The sequence below is a fragment of the Homarus americanus genome, unplaced genomic scaffold, assembly GCF_018991925.1.
Source record: "Homarus americanus isolate GMGI-L3 unplaced genomic scaffold, GMGI_Hamer_2.0 scaffold20465, whole genome shotgun sequence".
NCBI classification, from domain to species: Eukaryota; Metazoa; Arthropoda; class Malacostraca; order Decapoda; family Nephropidae; genus Homarus; species Homarus americanus.
The window spans coordinates 9,684,266-9,702,804 of NW_024756914.1; the positions used below are offsets into that span (position 1 = coordinate 9,684,266).

At 43.0% G+C, this 18,539-nt stretch overlaps 1 protein-coding gene across 1 annotated transcript; it reads left to right on the forward strand.

The window, feature by feature from the left end:
• Positions 1 to 13,320: 13,320 nt before the first annotated feature.
• Positions 13,321 to 13,788, forward strand: LOC121857298. The gene has a single exon (XM_042353286.1). The coding sequence runs from the start codon at positions 13,321 to 13,323 to the stop codon at positions 13,786 to 13,788; it is 468 nt and encodes a 155-aa protein (XP_042209220.1).
• The last annotated feature ends 4,751 nt before the right edge of the window (positions 13,789 to 18,539 follow it).

Genomic DNA, 18,539 nt, shown 5'->3' on the forward strand with positions numbered 1-18,539 from the left:
TACTCATGGGGAGCGTCCTCGGGCAAGTCGCCACAGCTCCAGCCACCTCAGTGGAGGACACCACGCCGGTCCCCACACGAGTGACAGCCGAGGTACACTCTACACCGAAAAAGGCCACCAGAGAACCAAAGATACTGACAACTCCCAGAAAGAAATTGGACGTTTCAACTCCCCTGAACCGAACCACGGCCCAGAAGGCAAAAACCACAGAACAAGAAGATATGAACCTGATCCAGTCGGAATCGGACCTGAACATTTCCATCGAGGACCACCAGAAGTCCCCGATGAAGCAGTGGTGGAAAACATCAGCACCCTGAACATCCTTACTGTTACCGCCACAGTAAGATAAGCTAGAAGAGAGAGAGAAAGAGAGGGATAACCATAATAAGATAAACTAGGCGAGAGAGAGAGAGAGAGGGGGTGAGATAAGAGATATAGTGTTGACAACGAATTTGCTGACCAATCTGCTGAGGTGTTTCAATACGAAAACATATGGCCCTCGCCTCCGGGCTGAGATTGCCCTCGAGGGTAGTCTACTGATTTCTACAGGACAGACAACACGTTGGTTCAGACCACTAGACCCTAAAACGTGAGTTATCGTGAAGTATTAGAATCTGCTAAGAAACTCTAAATAACTTTAATAAGTATATTTGTGTACTGTAATTTGATCATATTATACCAATTGTCTCCTGTACCAATAGTTATAACATGCGAGTTATATTTAAGATGTTAACAGGCTATGTACTGTATATTGATTGTATTATTCATAATATGTGTCCTGAGATAACAGCATTTGTTATATGAGAAATGTTCTTTAACCGGTTTTGACCGAATTATATGGTATTGGTATGCGTCAACGTTGAGGGTTTAGTTCTCCAGCAACAAGCCAATAACGCTCCTATGAGTGTTAACACTTACATTTAATGCTCAGGGCATCAAAAACAAGAAACACCTCCTGCAAGAAGCAGCAGCCAAGGACAAGCTTAACATTATACTGCTACAAGAAACACTTCTACAAGAACACCACTGTTTCAAATTCAGTGGTTACAAGATATACAGGAGGCATTTCATGCAGGCATCAACAAGAGGATGTATGATCTTGGTCAAGTCAAGCATACCCTCATCCGAGGTCATGCAGCAATTTCCATGTGGGGAAAACATTGAGACACAGGCCGTCAAAGTAACCCTCCAAGAACGGGAATTAACTGTTCACAACATCTACAAGAACCCAAGGGGCTCACTGGAGGTGACTCATTTATTCGCTTCAGCCGCTGACCACGCCACACTCATAGGAGGGGATTTCAACGCACATCATCCCTTCCTAAGCTCGGTAAGCCCCACAAATGAAGACGGCCTTCACCTATACACCACCTTTCAAGACACACTCGAGATCTGCCTCCTGAACACCGGAGAGCCCACCCACATTAGGGGAGGAAGGATAGATCTAACCTTCGTCTCCAGTGCACTACAGCCTTCGGCCTCCTGGCAGCTACACCCCACGCTGACCAGTGACCACTTCGCCACCCTAACAACGCTGAAGGTGAAAAATCTCCCCACTCCAACCCCGCCGAGATGGAGATACAATACCCAAAAGGCAGACTGGGGACTCTTTAAGAAACACCTGGATAAGTGGCGCGAAAAATCACAGCCGGCCGGCGCAGCACCCGTGGACGAGACAACCCTCCATCAACAATTGGTCGAGGCCTTTCACCAAGCAGCAGAAGAGGCTATCCCAAAAACAAAACCCACATCAAGACAGTGAGTAAGGGCGGATACGATCTTCCTGCTCGTTACCGCTGCTAACTCTCTCGTTTGCTGGTGCGGACGACACTTGGGGCGGATGGACAGAGGTGAAAACGGCAGCGACTATCTGGGTCACAGGCAGATTCAACCCAGCCGCCATACAGTCACTATCTAGCTATCCCGCTGTTCGTCAAATTCTGGCTGTGATCTCATCATAGGTCCTGGACTCGTGGGCTGTGTCCCCAGACCTTCACCTATCGACTGTCAATTCTCTGGTCATCTACCACTACCACATACCACGACGGTCAATTCATCTCATTCCGTCTGTGCCCCGGTGTTCTCCTGCCATTTCAAGACAATCCGCAGCTGTCGCTCGAGTGTGGAGTTGAATGGACGCTTCCCTACCCTGAGTGTGCATCACCGTGTTCCAGAACCTTCCCCCAGGGCCACTGCCATAGGAAATATCTGTTCATTGTTTGATTCTATGGTTGTTTGATTCCATTAATTGCTGACTTCCCTTTATTGTTCGATTCTATCAATTGTTGACTCCATTTAATTGTTTGAATCCATTAATTGCTGACTCCCATTAATTGTTTGATTCCTTTAATTGTTTGCTTCCCTTAATTTATTAACTCCATTAACTATTGACTGCATTAATTGTTTGACTCCCGTAATTATTTGTTGTTTGTTGAGTGGTGTCAGAGTTTTGTGTTATATTTTTTATAGTAAAGAGATGTCAATCTCAAACGGTTGTTTGCTATTCCTCAGAAAACCATGGTCCTTGACTTTCCTTTATTAAGAACCTGATTGGTCTGGTAAGAGATTTCTATCCCTAATTCCCAGGCCTTTACACAGTACAATGATTACTGGTACTACTGTCCCAGGGTGAAAGAACTCAACCACAGAGTGAACATGGCCCGAAGAAACTACAGGAGACATCCCACGGAAACAAACAGACATCTCCTGCAAGTCATAGTTAAGGATACCAGGGAAGAGAAGGAAGAAATAAAAAACGTAAGCTGGCTCAAGTGGTGCTCCGAACTGAACGAGCACACCTCCCTTGGCAAGATGTGGGCCCAGTTCCGAAGGGCATCTGGGAAGGCAACCCATCCCAACCCAGAAGAGGAAGCCGAGAGACTTGCAAAACTGTTCTCTGACCGAGTAGCAACGAAAAACCTCCCGAGACAGGCGGAGGAGACACAACGGCGTCTACGACAGGTTAGACTCCAGATGATCGAAGAGGCCTGCAACAGTGAAGATGACACTGACAGACCTTTTAACCAGCAAGAACTCCAGAAGTCGCTAAAACGAAGCAAGGACACAGCACCAGGGGCCGACAGGATAACCTACTCCATGCTTTCCCATGCCGGAAAAGCCGGACACGAGGCTTTGCTACAAGTTATCAATGCTTCGTGGACAGCACAAAGACTTCCACCAGAATGGAAGAAGGCAGATATACAGCCCATTCCGAAGCCCAGAGAACCAGACAAACCGGGACCCATCTCCCTTCTCAGCTGCATAGCGAAGACGGGAGAAAGAATGTCTCTCAACCGACTCAAGTGGAAAGTAGGCAGCCCACACCCTCACATTTTTGCTTACACCGAGAGCACCGGCACAGGCAACAACATCGCCGAGATACTCAGCACAGTGGACTACAAACCAGCTCTGGTGGTCTTCCTCGACCTGGAGAAAGCCTTCGAACTAGCAAATCCACTGGCCATTATAACGACGCTCGCTGAAAAAGGCGTCAAAGGAAGGTTGCTGGGGTGGATCCAGAACTACCTCACACAGAGAGAAGCAAGAGTACGCTTTCAGGGAGCAACCTCAAGCTACAGGGTCCATGAAAACGGAACCTCACAAGGAGGCATCCTCAGTCCAATGCTGTTCAATGTCCTGATGGAAAATCTTGTCAAACTTCCTTTCAGACAAACAGCCAAGCGCCTATGCTATGCAGGCGACTTACAACTTATAGTAAGAGGATCAAACAGACTAGCCAACACGCAACACGCACTCCAACTTATAGAAGAGGAGTGCAACAGACTTGGACTCAAGATAAATCCAGCCAAGTCGAAAGCGATGGCCATCTGCACAGACACACCAGACAAGATGCTCTCCATACAAAACACGCCAGTAGTCTGGACCAACACCCACCGGTGTCTTGGAATCTGGTTTGACCAGAAACTCACCTTCAAGCCGCAACTCGAGTATCTCAGGCACAGGACGAAGAGCAGACACAATATAATGAGGTCGCTCACCAGCACAACCGCAGGAGCAAACTTTCATGTGCTCAAAGCCTACTACACGGCCGCCATCAGATCGCTGGTAGATTACAGTGCTCCAGCACTCATTGGACTGAGAGAAGACCAGATAGCTAAGCTAGAAGTTATCCAAAATAATGCTCTCAGGGCCATACTCGGAGCACCCATGTGGACCAGAATTTGCAATTTGCAAATGGAAACTGAACTACCATCCCTGGCAGTACGAGTCAAGCAGGTGACAGCCGGTCTCCTCGCCAAAATCTGTAGATCAGATAAGCCCACAGCGGCCAAAACGCGAATCAGTGCCTCCCTCCACCTCAACCACAGAGAGCGAGGGGCCACCTGGTCGCACGAGGCAAGCGAGGTCATCCGACACCTGCAAGCAGAAGCACTCGTCAAGAACAACCAAGACACACGAGACAATGGTTATGTAGTTCCTCCACCATGGAGCCCTCCACCAGCCACATTCAAAATTACCGACCTAGGTGATAGCAAAGCCAACCTCCAGAAGGAGGACCTCAAAAAATAACTCTGGAAGCCATAGCCACCGAGACACCGGCTGATGCAGCATCATACTTCACAGACGGCTCGGTGGATCCAAAACATCATACATCTGGAGCGGCCTTCTACACCCAAGGTCAGACCCTCCGATGGAGACTTTCTAATGACTGCTCCACCCTACAAACAGAGCTGGTAGCAATCTCAAAGGCCCTACAATACGCTGCAACACAACACAAGTCCATCATAATTCACATGGACTCGAAATCGGCCATGCAGGCGCTGCAACACAGTCAACCAAGAGACAACGTCCACATCATAACCTCGATCCTCGCACAGCTACAGGAATTCCAAAGACAAAACCGCCCAGTCGTCTTACACTGGATTCCCAGTCATGTAGGGATCGGGGGAAACGAAATGGCAGACGAAGCAGCCAAGGCAGCCACACGTTCTAGTAGCGTACACATTTAAGTTCCAGCAAGCGTGCAACAGATCAAGAATCACCTCAGAAAGACTAGCAAGCTCCACATCCAAAAGAGCTTCCTTCACGCATTCAACGCTGGTTCCCAATCAGCCAAATGGTACCTGGCGGCTACAAAAGGGGAACCACCTTTCGCGGACAAGAAAACACCAAGACAAACCCAAGTCAGCCTTCATCGACTACGACTAGGGTACAAGTGCTCCTGGCAGATGATCGGAATTGACGTCATGGAATGCACCTACTGTCAGGAGCCAGCAGCCAACTCACTTGAACACTATCTCCTCGACTGCGAAGTCACACAAAGTTTCCGAAACAGAACTCAAAACTTCCAAGAAGCACACACAACACCAGCGGCCACTCTAACCCGAAAGGCCCAAACAAACCACATTCACCACCTTCTCCGGGTCATCACACGATACCCACCACCCAGATAGCTTAGGAAGTATCCTCCCTCAGCAAGTGCGGACCCCAGTTCGGGGGGCGCGCCACTCCGAAACTGACCACGTACAAGAGTGGGGGTTGGTGGTAAGCGTCCACTGATCGAGGGTCCGCTCACACTTGCAACCTGCAGTATCCTTCGATATCTGCAGGTAGGACAACCTCCAATCCCAATCCGGCCTGGCTGCTCCAGGAGCTCCAGCCGGAACCACCTAACGGGCCGGCTATAGGCAAAGGCCCGTGTCGGACTACGGTCCGACAATCTCAACAGCAAAACAACCGGGAAGTCATTCTACACTCGGCGACTGGACCAGCAAGAACTCTCAACAGCTCCACACCAACCCGCTCCCTCAGAAAGCTCCTCGCCCAACAGGAATTCTGAGCAAGCTTCTCCTGACCTAGTAACTCCTTAGCACTGCACTGTACAACAATATATATATATATATATATATATATATATATATATATATATATATATATATATATATATATATATATATATATATATATATATATATATATATATATATATATATGTGATACTTCGTGTTTTCTTTTTCCTTGTGGTTATCAGCATATACCTGGATCACGCGCACCTACAGTGATTTATTTGCATATATATATATATATATATATATATATATATATATATATATATATATATATATATATATATATATATATATATATATATATATATATATATATATATATATATATATATATATATATATATATATATATATATATATATACAGTAAACACATTGTGAGTTTCTATTCTGCCTCAATCCTGAGTGTTAGATATATTACATGTACATACGTTGTGAGGCCATATAAAGAGAATTTGACAACCTGCCACAACAGTATGCTATAGTACTAATCATAAATCAGATATGTATACAACAAATAGATATGCATGAAATCTACAATCTTATGTTAAACTTACAGAATTTTTTCGGAATATTCTTAACTATATTTTTTTTATTAAATAACAAACCATCTCTGTAATATCAGTAACACCATCACCCCTAAATTCTGATAAACAGTTACATTCCATAATGTAATGATATATTGTATGGGAATTTACATAGCCACACAGTTTACAAGGAATAGACTTTTATCTTCTTCACCACTGATTGGCTCGTTAGCCGCTTGGGCGATGGGTCACATTTTGTTACGCACTGTTGTCAAGTACTGGGCATGCACAGGCTCCTGAATGTACCAGCACCTGCTCCAGTGTTGGTCAAGTCTGGTCTTGAAAGAGCTCACACTCGGTGCCGTCACAACACGTTCTGGTAGATTGTTCCAAGAGTTCACAACTCTCACTCGGAAAAAGTTTGCCCTCACAGTTTTCTGGATTTGCTGCTTCTTCAATCTTGAGCTGTGACCCCTTGTGGGGCGAGCGTCCGCCAGCTCCAAGTAAGGACACTCCACTGTGTAGTGCCCCTTGAGATGCTTATACACCTCAATTAGGTCGCCCCTTGCCCGTCTATAGTCTAATATACTATAGGACTAGGTTGTGTGTGTCTGTTCTGGGCAGCTGAAATGGAATAATCGTTTTTCATCAAATTTGGTGGAAAAATCGCAAAAAATTCGTAGAGTGGAACAAATCTTGTTCCATGTCGATGATTTCTTTAGGAAGGCATTAGTTAACAATTTTATTTACGATGGAAAACGATGCAAGTCTACGGACTTGGCGCACCCAAATTAACCATGCACGTCTACGGACTTGGCACACCCTCATTCGCTGTACGCTGTCATGAGAGTTCAAACTCTCACAAGGGCACGAACATGCCCGCGATCACTTGTATAAGCTAGGCGAGTTCAGGCCCTCCAATCTCTCAGGGTAGTTGAGGTGCTGAAGTGCAGGCACCAGTCTGGTGGCCCTCCTTTGAACATTTTCAACCAACTGACAGTTCCCAGACGGGGTGACAGTACTCCAGATGGGGAGGCACTTCACTCTTGAAGATCGTTACGAGGGACGGACCGTCTAGATATCTGAACGACCTTCTTATAAGACCCAATAATTTATTTGCCTGATTTACCCTCTTCTCGCAATGCCCAGAGAACTTCAGCTCATTGTCAACATACACACCTAGGTCCTTCTCACATTAAGTCTCAAATAGTGCAGTTTCTTCATCCCGTTGGGATATATGATACGCCTCCTTACCGTTGGTACGCCCCAGGTGCATCCTCTTACACTTCGTGACATTGATTCTTAGCAGCCATTTCTTCGACCATTCTTGGAGCTCACAGAGATCCTTCTGGAGCTCTTCACAGTCCGCTTGGTTCTTGATTTTCCGAAATAACTTGGCGTCATCGGCAAACATTTGTATGGAGGAGTGTACAACGTTAGGCATGTCATTTATGAAACAAACAAAGAACAGCGGGCTCAATACACTGCACTGTGGTACCCCGCTTGTGACAGGTAAGGATGGTGATTTCGTGCCATTAATCACCACACACTACTTGCGGTCATGTAGAAAGTTTTCTATCCACGCTAGGACATTTCCCCAAATTCCGTACCCTTTCAGTTTGATTTTCATCCTTTCGTGGGGTACACTGTCGAAAGCCTTGGCATAATCTAGGTATATATTGTCGATATTACCGTTCCAGAATATGGCTCCAAATATCCAATACCTTGAGCAGTTGTGTTAAGCAGGAGCGCCCCGGCATAAAACCGTGTTGGTAATCCTTTACAAGGTTGTTTCGTAGTAGATGTTCCATCGTGGCATCTCTGATAATACTCTCAAGTACTTTGCATAATATGCTGGTCAGGCTCACTGGTCTATAGTTGTTCGAGGAGTGACGATCGCCCTTCTTGAAGATAGGACTCACATAAGCCACTTTCCATTCACTGGGGACCATTTGTTCATCCAGGCATTTACAAAACAGGATCTTCAGGGGCTCGGCAAGCTCATTGCACAACTCTCTTATCACTCTAGGATGCACCATGTTAGGGCCGGGACTCTTATGGACCTTTAGCTTTGACAGTTTATTTCTAATACCCTCTTCTGTGAACACAATGTGGGTCAGTGCTGTGTCGAACCGTCTGAACTCAAACGCAGGAAGGTTAATCGCATCCTCTCTTGTGAACAACGAGGAAAAGACGCTGTTCAATGCCTCAGCTTTATCCTGGTCAGAATCTGCGTAACTACCATCTTCAAGCCTCAGGTCTGATACTCCTACTCGCGTTTTTAATCTCGACTTTGCATAGCGGTAAAGCGCCTTTGGGTTTGACTTGACCTCGCTTGCAACCAGCCTCTGGAACTCCTTTTCAGCCCTTCTACACTCTATCTTTGCTTGGTTTCTGGCTCTTGCATACATCCTCCTGTCCTGCTCATCGTTTGACCCAATCCACGTCTTGAATTTCTGGGTTTCCTTCTTAACTTTGTCGACCGCCGCATGGTTCATGTGTAGGGATCCCCTCGTATTCCTAGAGACACTGGGTTTGGTCTTGGGTATATATTTATATATCAAATGGGCCACTTTATTAGTTATGATACTCAGCGTAGTGTCTACGTTCTTGTGCCTTGATGAGCCAGGCCAGTGGATACCCCTCATCTCTTCCCTCATCCCGTTGTAATTTCCCTTGTAATTTTTGCACCTTGGCGTGGCCTTATCTTGAACTAGGTAACAGTTAATTCTGAATGACAACACTATATGGTGACTGGTGCCAACTGGGACAAGGTGTCCCAGTAATCTCATCACAAATATATCATAATTAACCGAAGCCTTACCATAAGTAGAACTTGTAGGATTAAAAACTCGAACATAATGTTTCAAACTACTACTACCGTCAAATTTTTTTAATATTGTCCATTTCCCATTGCTGTCGGATTTTTACCATTCCCGATTTTATTCTTTTAATACGCAGAATACAATCGTATTCTACAAATTCTTTGCCACACCTTTGCTTAGCCGAATCATCAGCAACCTTATTCATATAAATACCACAATGGGATGGAATCCACATAAAACTTACATCATATCCAAGTGATGTTATGTCATGAATACACTTCTTATATTTTAAAACTAAATCATCATCAAGAGCCACTTTAGAATTTAGAGCAAATAGAGCGCTTTGACTGTCAACTAACCCAAAAACTGTTCTTTTCCTCACAAAGGCATTCTTAAGTTCAGTAGTGGTGCTGGAACTTCTATCCCCAATTCTCTTTGATATTCTTTCTTCAACACATGCCATATTAAAAAAATTCCCTAATAACAATGCCACATCCGGCACTATTCACATTAACTGAACCATCACAGTACATGTAAATAACATTTTCCTTATGGTTCTCAGATATTTTCTCAAGAAATATTTGCCGTAACTCAAAAGGATTAAATTTTTTTTAAAACTCTAGCTTATCCATTCTTACAGATACACTTTCCATGAACCAAGGTTTCAAATAAACTTTGTTTGGCAAAGGCACACAAAAATCTACAATATTATATTCACACAACATCTGACAAAGTTTTTTAGTATAAGTATTCATCTTAAAATTACTAGTAATTGCATTAGTAAATTTATCAACAGCAGACTTCAGATACCCATCACAGCGCCTAATAAGCTTAAGAGTAGAGATGACAGTCAACTCCCTAATTCTGTGTATTATGCTCGGGACATTTAGTTCCATCCTCATAATCTCTATTCTTGTTGTCCTTGGACAACCAAGCACAATCCTCATTGCTTCATTCTGAATAAGCTCTAATGGCCTAAGATCTTTTCCTGAGTAAGAAGCTAGAACTGGAGCTGAATAATCAATGATACTCCTAACTGCACTTAAGTACATAGATCTTAAAACTGGAATACCAACACCATTTCCTCTATTTGGCAAAACTTTCAGAGGTTTTAGCCTAGTTGTACATATATTTTTGACAAAAGTAATTTGATCCTTAACATTATTATTTATACCCACAAACATTCCCAGATATTTGTAACTGGATAATTTTTGCAATTTTATTCCACATAGCCAAAATTATTTTCTATTTACTGCCCTTGACTGAAATTTGGTTTTATTTTCATTAATGACCAGTCCCAAAGAGACACAAAGATACTGCAGCTGATCAATGACCCTAGACATATCTTCCTCATTCTTACATTGGATCAGAATGTCATCAGCATAAATGATTACTCGGGACTCGCCCTGGAATTTGTAACTAGCTATTCTGTCCAGAAGAATATCAAAAAGCATAGGGCTATAGAACGCCACCTTGTGGGGTACCTAACCCTAGAATTTTTTCTTCCGATTCATGACCTTGAAACCAGACACTCGCTTTTCTGTTAGTTAAGTAATCTGTAATGCACATCAATAATTTCACTTTTATACCTTTACTTACAAGACTTTCTAAGATCACTTCCTTACTTGCTTTATCAAAGGCACTTTTAAGGTCTACAAACAGTCTACAGTTGACATTAGCATTACTAAGACATTTAATCACACAATCTGTAGTGCTTTTACCCTTTAAAAATCCAAACAAATTACTAGACAAGAGACCATCAATTTTATGCAATAATCTATTTAATACCATTCACTCCATCATTTTAGATAGACAAGATGTTAAGGATATGGGTCTATTATCATTATCGCCCTTAGGTACAGGAACAATGAGAGCCATTTTCCATTTCACTGGCAGTCTTCCATTTTCATGTGACAAATTAAAGAGATCTAGAATTGGGTTGTCCTCCATACTTATAAGATAATTGATAACATCATAAGTTAGACCATCCCTTATAGTACTTTGGATATTCACCAACCTTTGCCTCATAGATCTTGAATTCCTCAAGCAAATCTGAACATTACTTGGGAGACACTCATAATTAGATGCATACGCCCACTTATTCATCAGTTCATTAGCTTTGGCGTTTGGATTGGGATGGACATTAAATTTCTTCTTGACTCCTCTTACCCTATTCACACCATCCCAAACCTGATTCAAAGATTTGATTGAGCGATCTCTCTCAAAAAACCACTCCAATACATACTTCTGGCTTTCTGATTTACCTCTATTGTGCACTCTGCCACTTCAATCAGTTCCCGTTTTTTTTTCATTGCTAGGATCTTTACTCCGCTTACTATGACATTTCCTCAGGAACTTATTCCACCCCTTTACAATCTTATCACTTTAATATCTAGGCTTAGGTTTTGAGGTATTTCCATACTGTTTCCTTGGCTTATTCAAAATTGAATCAATTACTCCTAACAAATCATTATAAAATATGTTTTCATCTTTAATTCCAAGCTTTTTGTACTCTTTATACCACTCGCCGACTTTTGCTACAAATTCACTATGTTGACCAACTGTTATTGTATACCTTTTCCTATTGTTAACATAAAAGATTTTGTTCAAATGAAGCTTCACTTTAATTGCAAAGTGATCACTCAAAAGCGTATCCACAATATCCAAATTTGCATGCGCATCTAACATATTAAAAGGAATTTCATAATCAAGTCTACCCCCTTTAACATGTGTCGGCTCACCAGCTCCAAGGACTTTAGCATCTTCTATAGAGTCTAAGATATTTTTCAGAACCATTCCATTGTGATTTTGAGAAACGTCTACTGCCAAGATTGTTATGCCTAGCGTTCAAATCACCAATTTAGCCCCGTCCACGCTATCGGACACCATTCCAGCGCCGATGTTTCAGCACCGCCGTTTCAGCGCCAGCTCATTTCAGCGCCAGACTATTCAGCACCACCGTTTCAGCGCCACCAAATCAATAATTTATTCAAAGAATCATCCATATTTATGATATTGGTTTATTTAATTACAAATTATTAAACAAATATATTTAAAATCGTTTAAAAGAAAGAGTTAGGTTTATTTTTAGTGTGAAAAATTGTGCGCAAATGCACGCAGGTATTCTACTTCATTTCTCTTCCCATATTCAGAAACAATTTTTAAAATTCTTTCATCTGCTTTTCTGTATTTCAGTAATTTGGGTTGAGGTTCGTGCCCAGCTGAAAGCTTCTCGAAATATTCATCCCGTCCTTTTTGGACTCGTTTAAGAGCATAGATGAAGTTCCATATGGTTGGATGCAACATTCCCAGTTCGCCTCGTAGTCGTCTGTTTGCAGCTTCAGCATGGTTATTGGTTCTATCTTCTCCTTGTTCCGTTCTTTTAAGGCGACCGATTACTCTCTATAAATGCTAAACGTCATGTTGTCGTTAATGAGGAAACTGTTTGCACCATGTTTACTACCACCCCTCCCCATCCCCACGTCCAACGGTTATACAGCAAAGACACCTGTTATGGCTAATGAGGAGTTGGTGCATGATAATATCCTGTAATTGATATTACGTCACAAACATAGGTGCAATATCATTGATGAAAATTAGTTTGGTTAAATAATAAACCATAATAAAATTATAGATTCAACTAGACAGACGTAGCAAAACCAAATTATCTATCACTCTCACTCTCACTCTCACTCTCTCTTTCTCTCTCTCTTTCTCATTCATAACACCAAATATTAATAAGTTGAATACAACATAATATAAATCTAGTGCAGTATACAGTATTATACCACGTTAATGAAAGACAGATAGTTTCCGAGTTGAACGGAACGCACAGGCGCTGAAAGGTCTCGGAACTGAAATGGGCTGGCGCTGAAACGGCGGCGCTGAAACGGCGGCGCTGAATTGGGCCATCCCCATCGGACAGTGACCGTCGGGCACAAGTGATAAGTCTGTCATAGCACACTTTGTGGCAACTTTGACGGGCAAACCAGCGGACAGCCCGTGCCCGTAGTTGAGCGAAATCTGCAGACTGCCCAGCAGTTTGGAGCCAGGCATGGACCGACGACGCTGCCAGCCACAAAAAGTTACACCTGGCTGTCAGTCTCTCACGGTCTCACCATGAGCCACAGGTGGTGGTTGCTCGGTTTACCTCGTCATCATGTCTAGCCCTCCGTCCACGTGCACCACAGAACCTGCAAACCTCCACTGGTCCAGACAAGATACAGTACGGTTAATTGACCTTTATCGCCATTACCCTTGCCTATGGAATGTTAAAAGTGACATGTACAAAGATAGAGACAAACGTGCAGCAGCACTCAAGGGAATTGCAGAGGAGATAAGGAAGATTACTGCCTCCATTACCACAAGGGATATAAAGCGGAAAATAGAGACACTACGAAATCAACATAGACGTGAAATGAAACTGGTACATAAATCACAGAAGTCAGGAGCTGGGACAGACGAAATTTACAGGCCAAAATTATGGTGCTTTAATGACCTGTCATTTCTGAATGACAGTGACACAATCAAAGCATCTGTGTCAAACCTGGTTGCCGGTACCAATCACACGACTGAAGATGTGGCTACGGAGTTATGTTCTGATCATGAGGTAAGTAATCTTCCTTGAGTACTGCATATATAGCTTCACATGTTTCTGGTATTATGAATGACAAACTCTGCTTCGATATCCTCGTGGTATACTGCAGTGAGCGTTGCTTCGAGACGGGCTGCTGCTGGTATGCTCTGCCTCAGATGGGTATCTTCCTTTGCTATGTATGGTTCCACTTTAGCTAGGAGTGTGTAAAGGGCGTTGATATCCATTCTCATGTAGTTGGTGAAATCACGCTCACTTCCATCTTGTAGTTCACGTAGTATCGTCATATGACTTCCCAATACTTCTCTCCTACTTAACCACTCTTTACACCAGATCGTTTTCTGCACTCTGTCCTTATCTTTTTTTTACAAATACAGCAATTAATATGCTACACAACGCTATTTTCTTCTTTCCAACTGTGTTGCACATGGTGATTCCGCACTCAGGGGCTGCCGACCACCTACTGGCTATTGCCGGACTTTACTGCCTGACCACCTACTCAGCAGTGTGGACATCAAAGTCATGCCCGACAGACTGTGCCCGATGAGGGCACAGTCCGCCAGTCACTGTCCGATAGTGTGGACGGGGCTTTAGTAAACAATCATCAGCAAAAATAATGTCCGGCAGATCTTCAACTGTCAATGAATCAGCATGCACATAAGCATTAATAATGAACAGTGTAGCATCTTGAAGCGTAATACTAACACACAAATACTCGGTACCGTTTATTTTTAGAGCGGAATGAAAAGATGCTGGAATATCATCTTTGATATAAGTCGTCAAACCTCTACAATTTCCCAGTCAAATCAGCTGGTAATTCAAAACTTTGATAATCTCTTAGTTGCAAAGATATTCCGTTTGTTCCAACCTCTTGCTGTAATGATCGTGATAACGGCTAACCTGAAAACCTTAAGGATTCATATTATGCTCAAACGTCCACAAAACCTTCTGAGTCCCCCAGTGGAAACGTCCCCCGTTTTCTCTTGTTTCCCCGTCTTTGTCTTAAGGGAACTTTGAATATAATCCACGGATTTAGTAGCAGACGCTGTATGCTGGGACCTGTTGCCATCCAACCCTTTGTAATCAATTTAATTTTGCTTTTGATAGCCAAGTCAGAGCATTTTTAGTGAAGATAATAGTAGGGAATGAAACTGAGTTCATAGTCTCAGTTTCAACGTCAGAGTGTACAGTAAATTAATTCATCGGAATAGAAGTAGGTGGACTCCTGGTCTGTTTTGAGTGAGGGCCCCGCGGGCATTTCTACCGTTAGTGAGTGCCCGTCCCTTCATCCATACAGGTCCCTAACGCAGCCTAGGCCGTGTCTGTAGCGTGGATGTTGTATCCACTATGTCTGGGGAGATATCCGAGGTCCAGTAGGATCAGTTACCTTCGTGAGACCCGGCCGTCAGACACTTCAGACTACCTATAGCCCCCATAGCTGGCTCGTCTGGCCCTAACGCTCGGCCTGCGAGGTGACCCCGGATCACCAAGCCACACACCACTACCAGCCCCCATCATTGGTGGATGAGTGTCTAACTCAGTAGGGCTATTTGTGTGGTGGAATTAATCCACTGGGATCTTCAGAGTTCGTCGGAAAGTACTCCATGGTGGCTGGACCCCATGGCTGTTGCTTGAGTATCACTCCTGACGACTGAGTGTTGTAGTGGCAGTTGCCCTGGTCTTTATGGTGCTAAGTGACTATAAGAGTTATGTGTATTGAGTATGTCCACCCAGTAGGGTTGGAAGTGTTATTAGGTCCACCCAGTAATGGTATGAGTATGTTGAGCCTGAGGGCCTAGCACTAGATTTCGTCTGTTGGTACAAATAAATTCTTTCTCATAATTTCCTATTAATGTTTAAATAAATTTTGTATTTGTATAATTGTGTCTATTATTTACCTACAGTATTTACCGTTATTTCTTCCCTATTGCTTGATACTATCATTACATCTACCCACGATACCCACGAGCCTCCTCTCGTCACGCTACCAATGGTAATAAGTATGAGGGTACAAGGAATTGTTACTGGCACACAGAGGCCCTCATAAATGGTGGCAGCTCAGGCCCTCATAAATGGTGGCAGCAGAGGCCCTCATGAATGGTGGCAGCTCAGGCCCTCATACCAACACACCCCAACACATGTGTCACACACACACACACAGGCTTGTTGAGTAGTTGTGACTATTTCCTCCTTCGAGAACCTTCTAGAAGCTTGACTCCTGGATCACTCAAGTGGCGAGTGTAGGAATTACTGTCTGAGGGCGTTGTTATACAAAGCCCCTAGTCAGTTTTGAGCTGGAACCCATAGAGTAGACACCTAACACTAAACATCTCGTTACGAGTTCGCCTAACACTGAGCCCGCCTCAGGTCTAGAGCGGCTCACACTGGGATCTCTTCAGTAATAGATCATGGGGCCAGCCTATTATTTTGTACAATTTGTAAATGAATACTGTGTAATACTCCCTGTACATACACACAAGTGTCATGTATAAATTTCCCACTTTTATGTAATACGTGAACAAAACGTGGACATTAATTATGTACAATCTCCACATCGTGCTGGTCATAACGGGACTCTAACTAATTTCAAGAATATTACTTTTAAGTGGGGCGGTTTACTGGCAAGTCCCACTCCTCACGGGCCTTACAGTTACAGGTCTACATCACCACCAAACGTCTTCATCCCACATCAGGTCTCTACACTTCATTCTGTATAGCTTATGTGAACATAAGTGAGTGTCCTACAAGACCACCACAAACACAAAGTTAGGATGACAAACAAATAATGGCGAGTCTTTTTTTTTACACTGATTGACTTCCTGTATGTGTGTATGTCATGACCACTACTTCGTTAGAAAGTGTTCTTGAACACATGTAAAACTAACAGCCAGGAACACAAGCACATATTGCAGACGTCAGTTTATAATTTACACACACACTCCTGGTGGTCTGGTGGTCACGGGGCTTGTAGAAATGAACCAGACCTCCGTAAGTACCAAAGAGAGATCGCATCTTCTGGTCGGTCACCTCTGGGGGAATATTTTTTTTATAAAATGACCATATTTGTCAAATTTGTGATAATCGTCCTGCTCTGTGGAGGGGAGGGGTTTTACTGTGCTGTAAGGGGTGGACTGGTTGTTGAAGGATTCACGCTCACTACACCCTGGAGAGTGTGTATCACAGACTGGATAAGTGACGGGAGTCCTGTTTTTCGTTTCCTCTGGCTGTGGCTTCACACCGTACTCGATCTAGATATTCTTAATATTGGCAAATTCCTGATTGGAAATTATTTTCAAAATTATAAATGACTATACAACACATACAAGTGTTCTAGTGAAATTGTTATAGTGAACATGTGGTAGGGAACATCTGGTAATGTTATAGTGAACATGTGGTATTGTTATAGTGAGCATGTAGGAGTGTTATAGTGAACATGTGGTGGTGTAATAGTGAACATAGTGTTATAGTGAAGTTGTACTAGTGTTATAGTGAACATGAGGTAATGTTAGAGTGATCATGAGGTAGTGTTATAGTGAACATGATGTACTGTTATAGTGAACATGCAGCAGTGCTAAGGTGAACATGTGGTAGTGTTATAGTGAAATTGTACTAGTGTTAGAGTGAACATGAGGTAGTGTTATAAAGAACATTAGGTAGTGTTATACTGAACATGTACTAGTATTATAGAGAACATGTACTAGTGATATAGTGAACATATGGTAGTGTGATAGTGAACATGTGGTAGTGTTATAGTGAACTTATACAAGTGTTATAGTGAACATGTACTCGTGTTATAGAGAACATGTAATAGTGATATAGTGAACATGTGGTAGTGTTATAGTGAACTTGTACTAGTGTTATAGAGAACATGTACTTGGGTTACAGTGAACATGTGGTAGTGTTATAGTGAACGTGTGGTAGTGTTATAATGAACGTGTGGTTGTATTAAAACGAGCATATACAAGTGTTATATTGAACATGTACTAGTGTTATAGAGAACATGTGGTAGTGTTATAGTGAACATACGGTAGTGTTATAGAGAACATGTGGTAGTGTTATAGTGAACATACGGTAGTGTTATAGAGAACATGTGGTAGTGTTATACTGAACATGTGGTAGTGTTATAGAGAACATGTGGTAGTGTTATAGTGAACCTACTGTAGTGTTATAGTGAACATGTGGCAGTGTTAGAGTGAACATGTAAGAACATAAGGATGGAGGAAACTGCAACGGGCCTATTGGCCCATACCGGGCAGTCCCATTTACACCCAACCCCTATTGCTCATATAGCCATTCAACCTATATTTGAAACTATCCAGCGTGTTCAAGTTAATGATGATGTTTGGTAACTTGTTCCATTTATCAACTACTCTATTTCCAAACCAATGTTTACCGATTTCGCTCCTAAATCTAAATTTGTCTAATTTAAAACCATTGTTATGATGAGTTCTCTTCTGGTCGTATAGTTTGAGTACCTTTGTAATGTCCCCTTTGTTTACCCCTGACTTCCATTTAAACACCTCTATCATATCGCCCCTCACTCTACGTTTCTCGAGGGAGTGCAAATTAAGATGCTTTCACCTGTCTCTGTACTCAAGGTTCCTAATGCCCGGGATTAGTCTTGTCATTCTCCTCCGAATTCTTTCTAAGGATTCTATATCCATTCTGTAATACAGTGACCAGAACTGAACTGCGTAATCCAAGTGAGGTCTCACAAGCGCAAGATATTGTTTCAGGATGACCCACCACTCACTCGGGTAGGACTAGGGAGTTACCATGTTGCC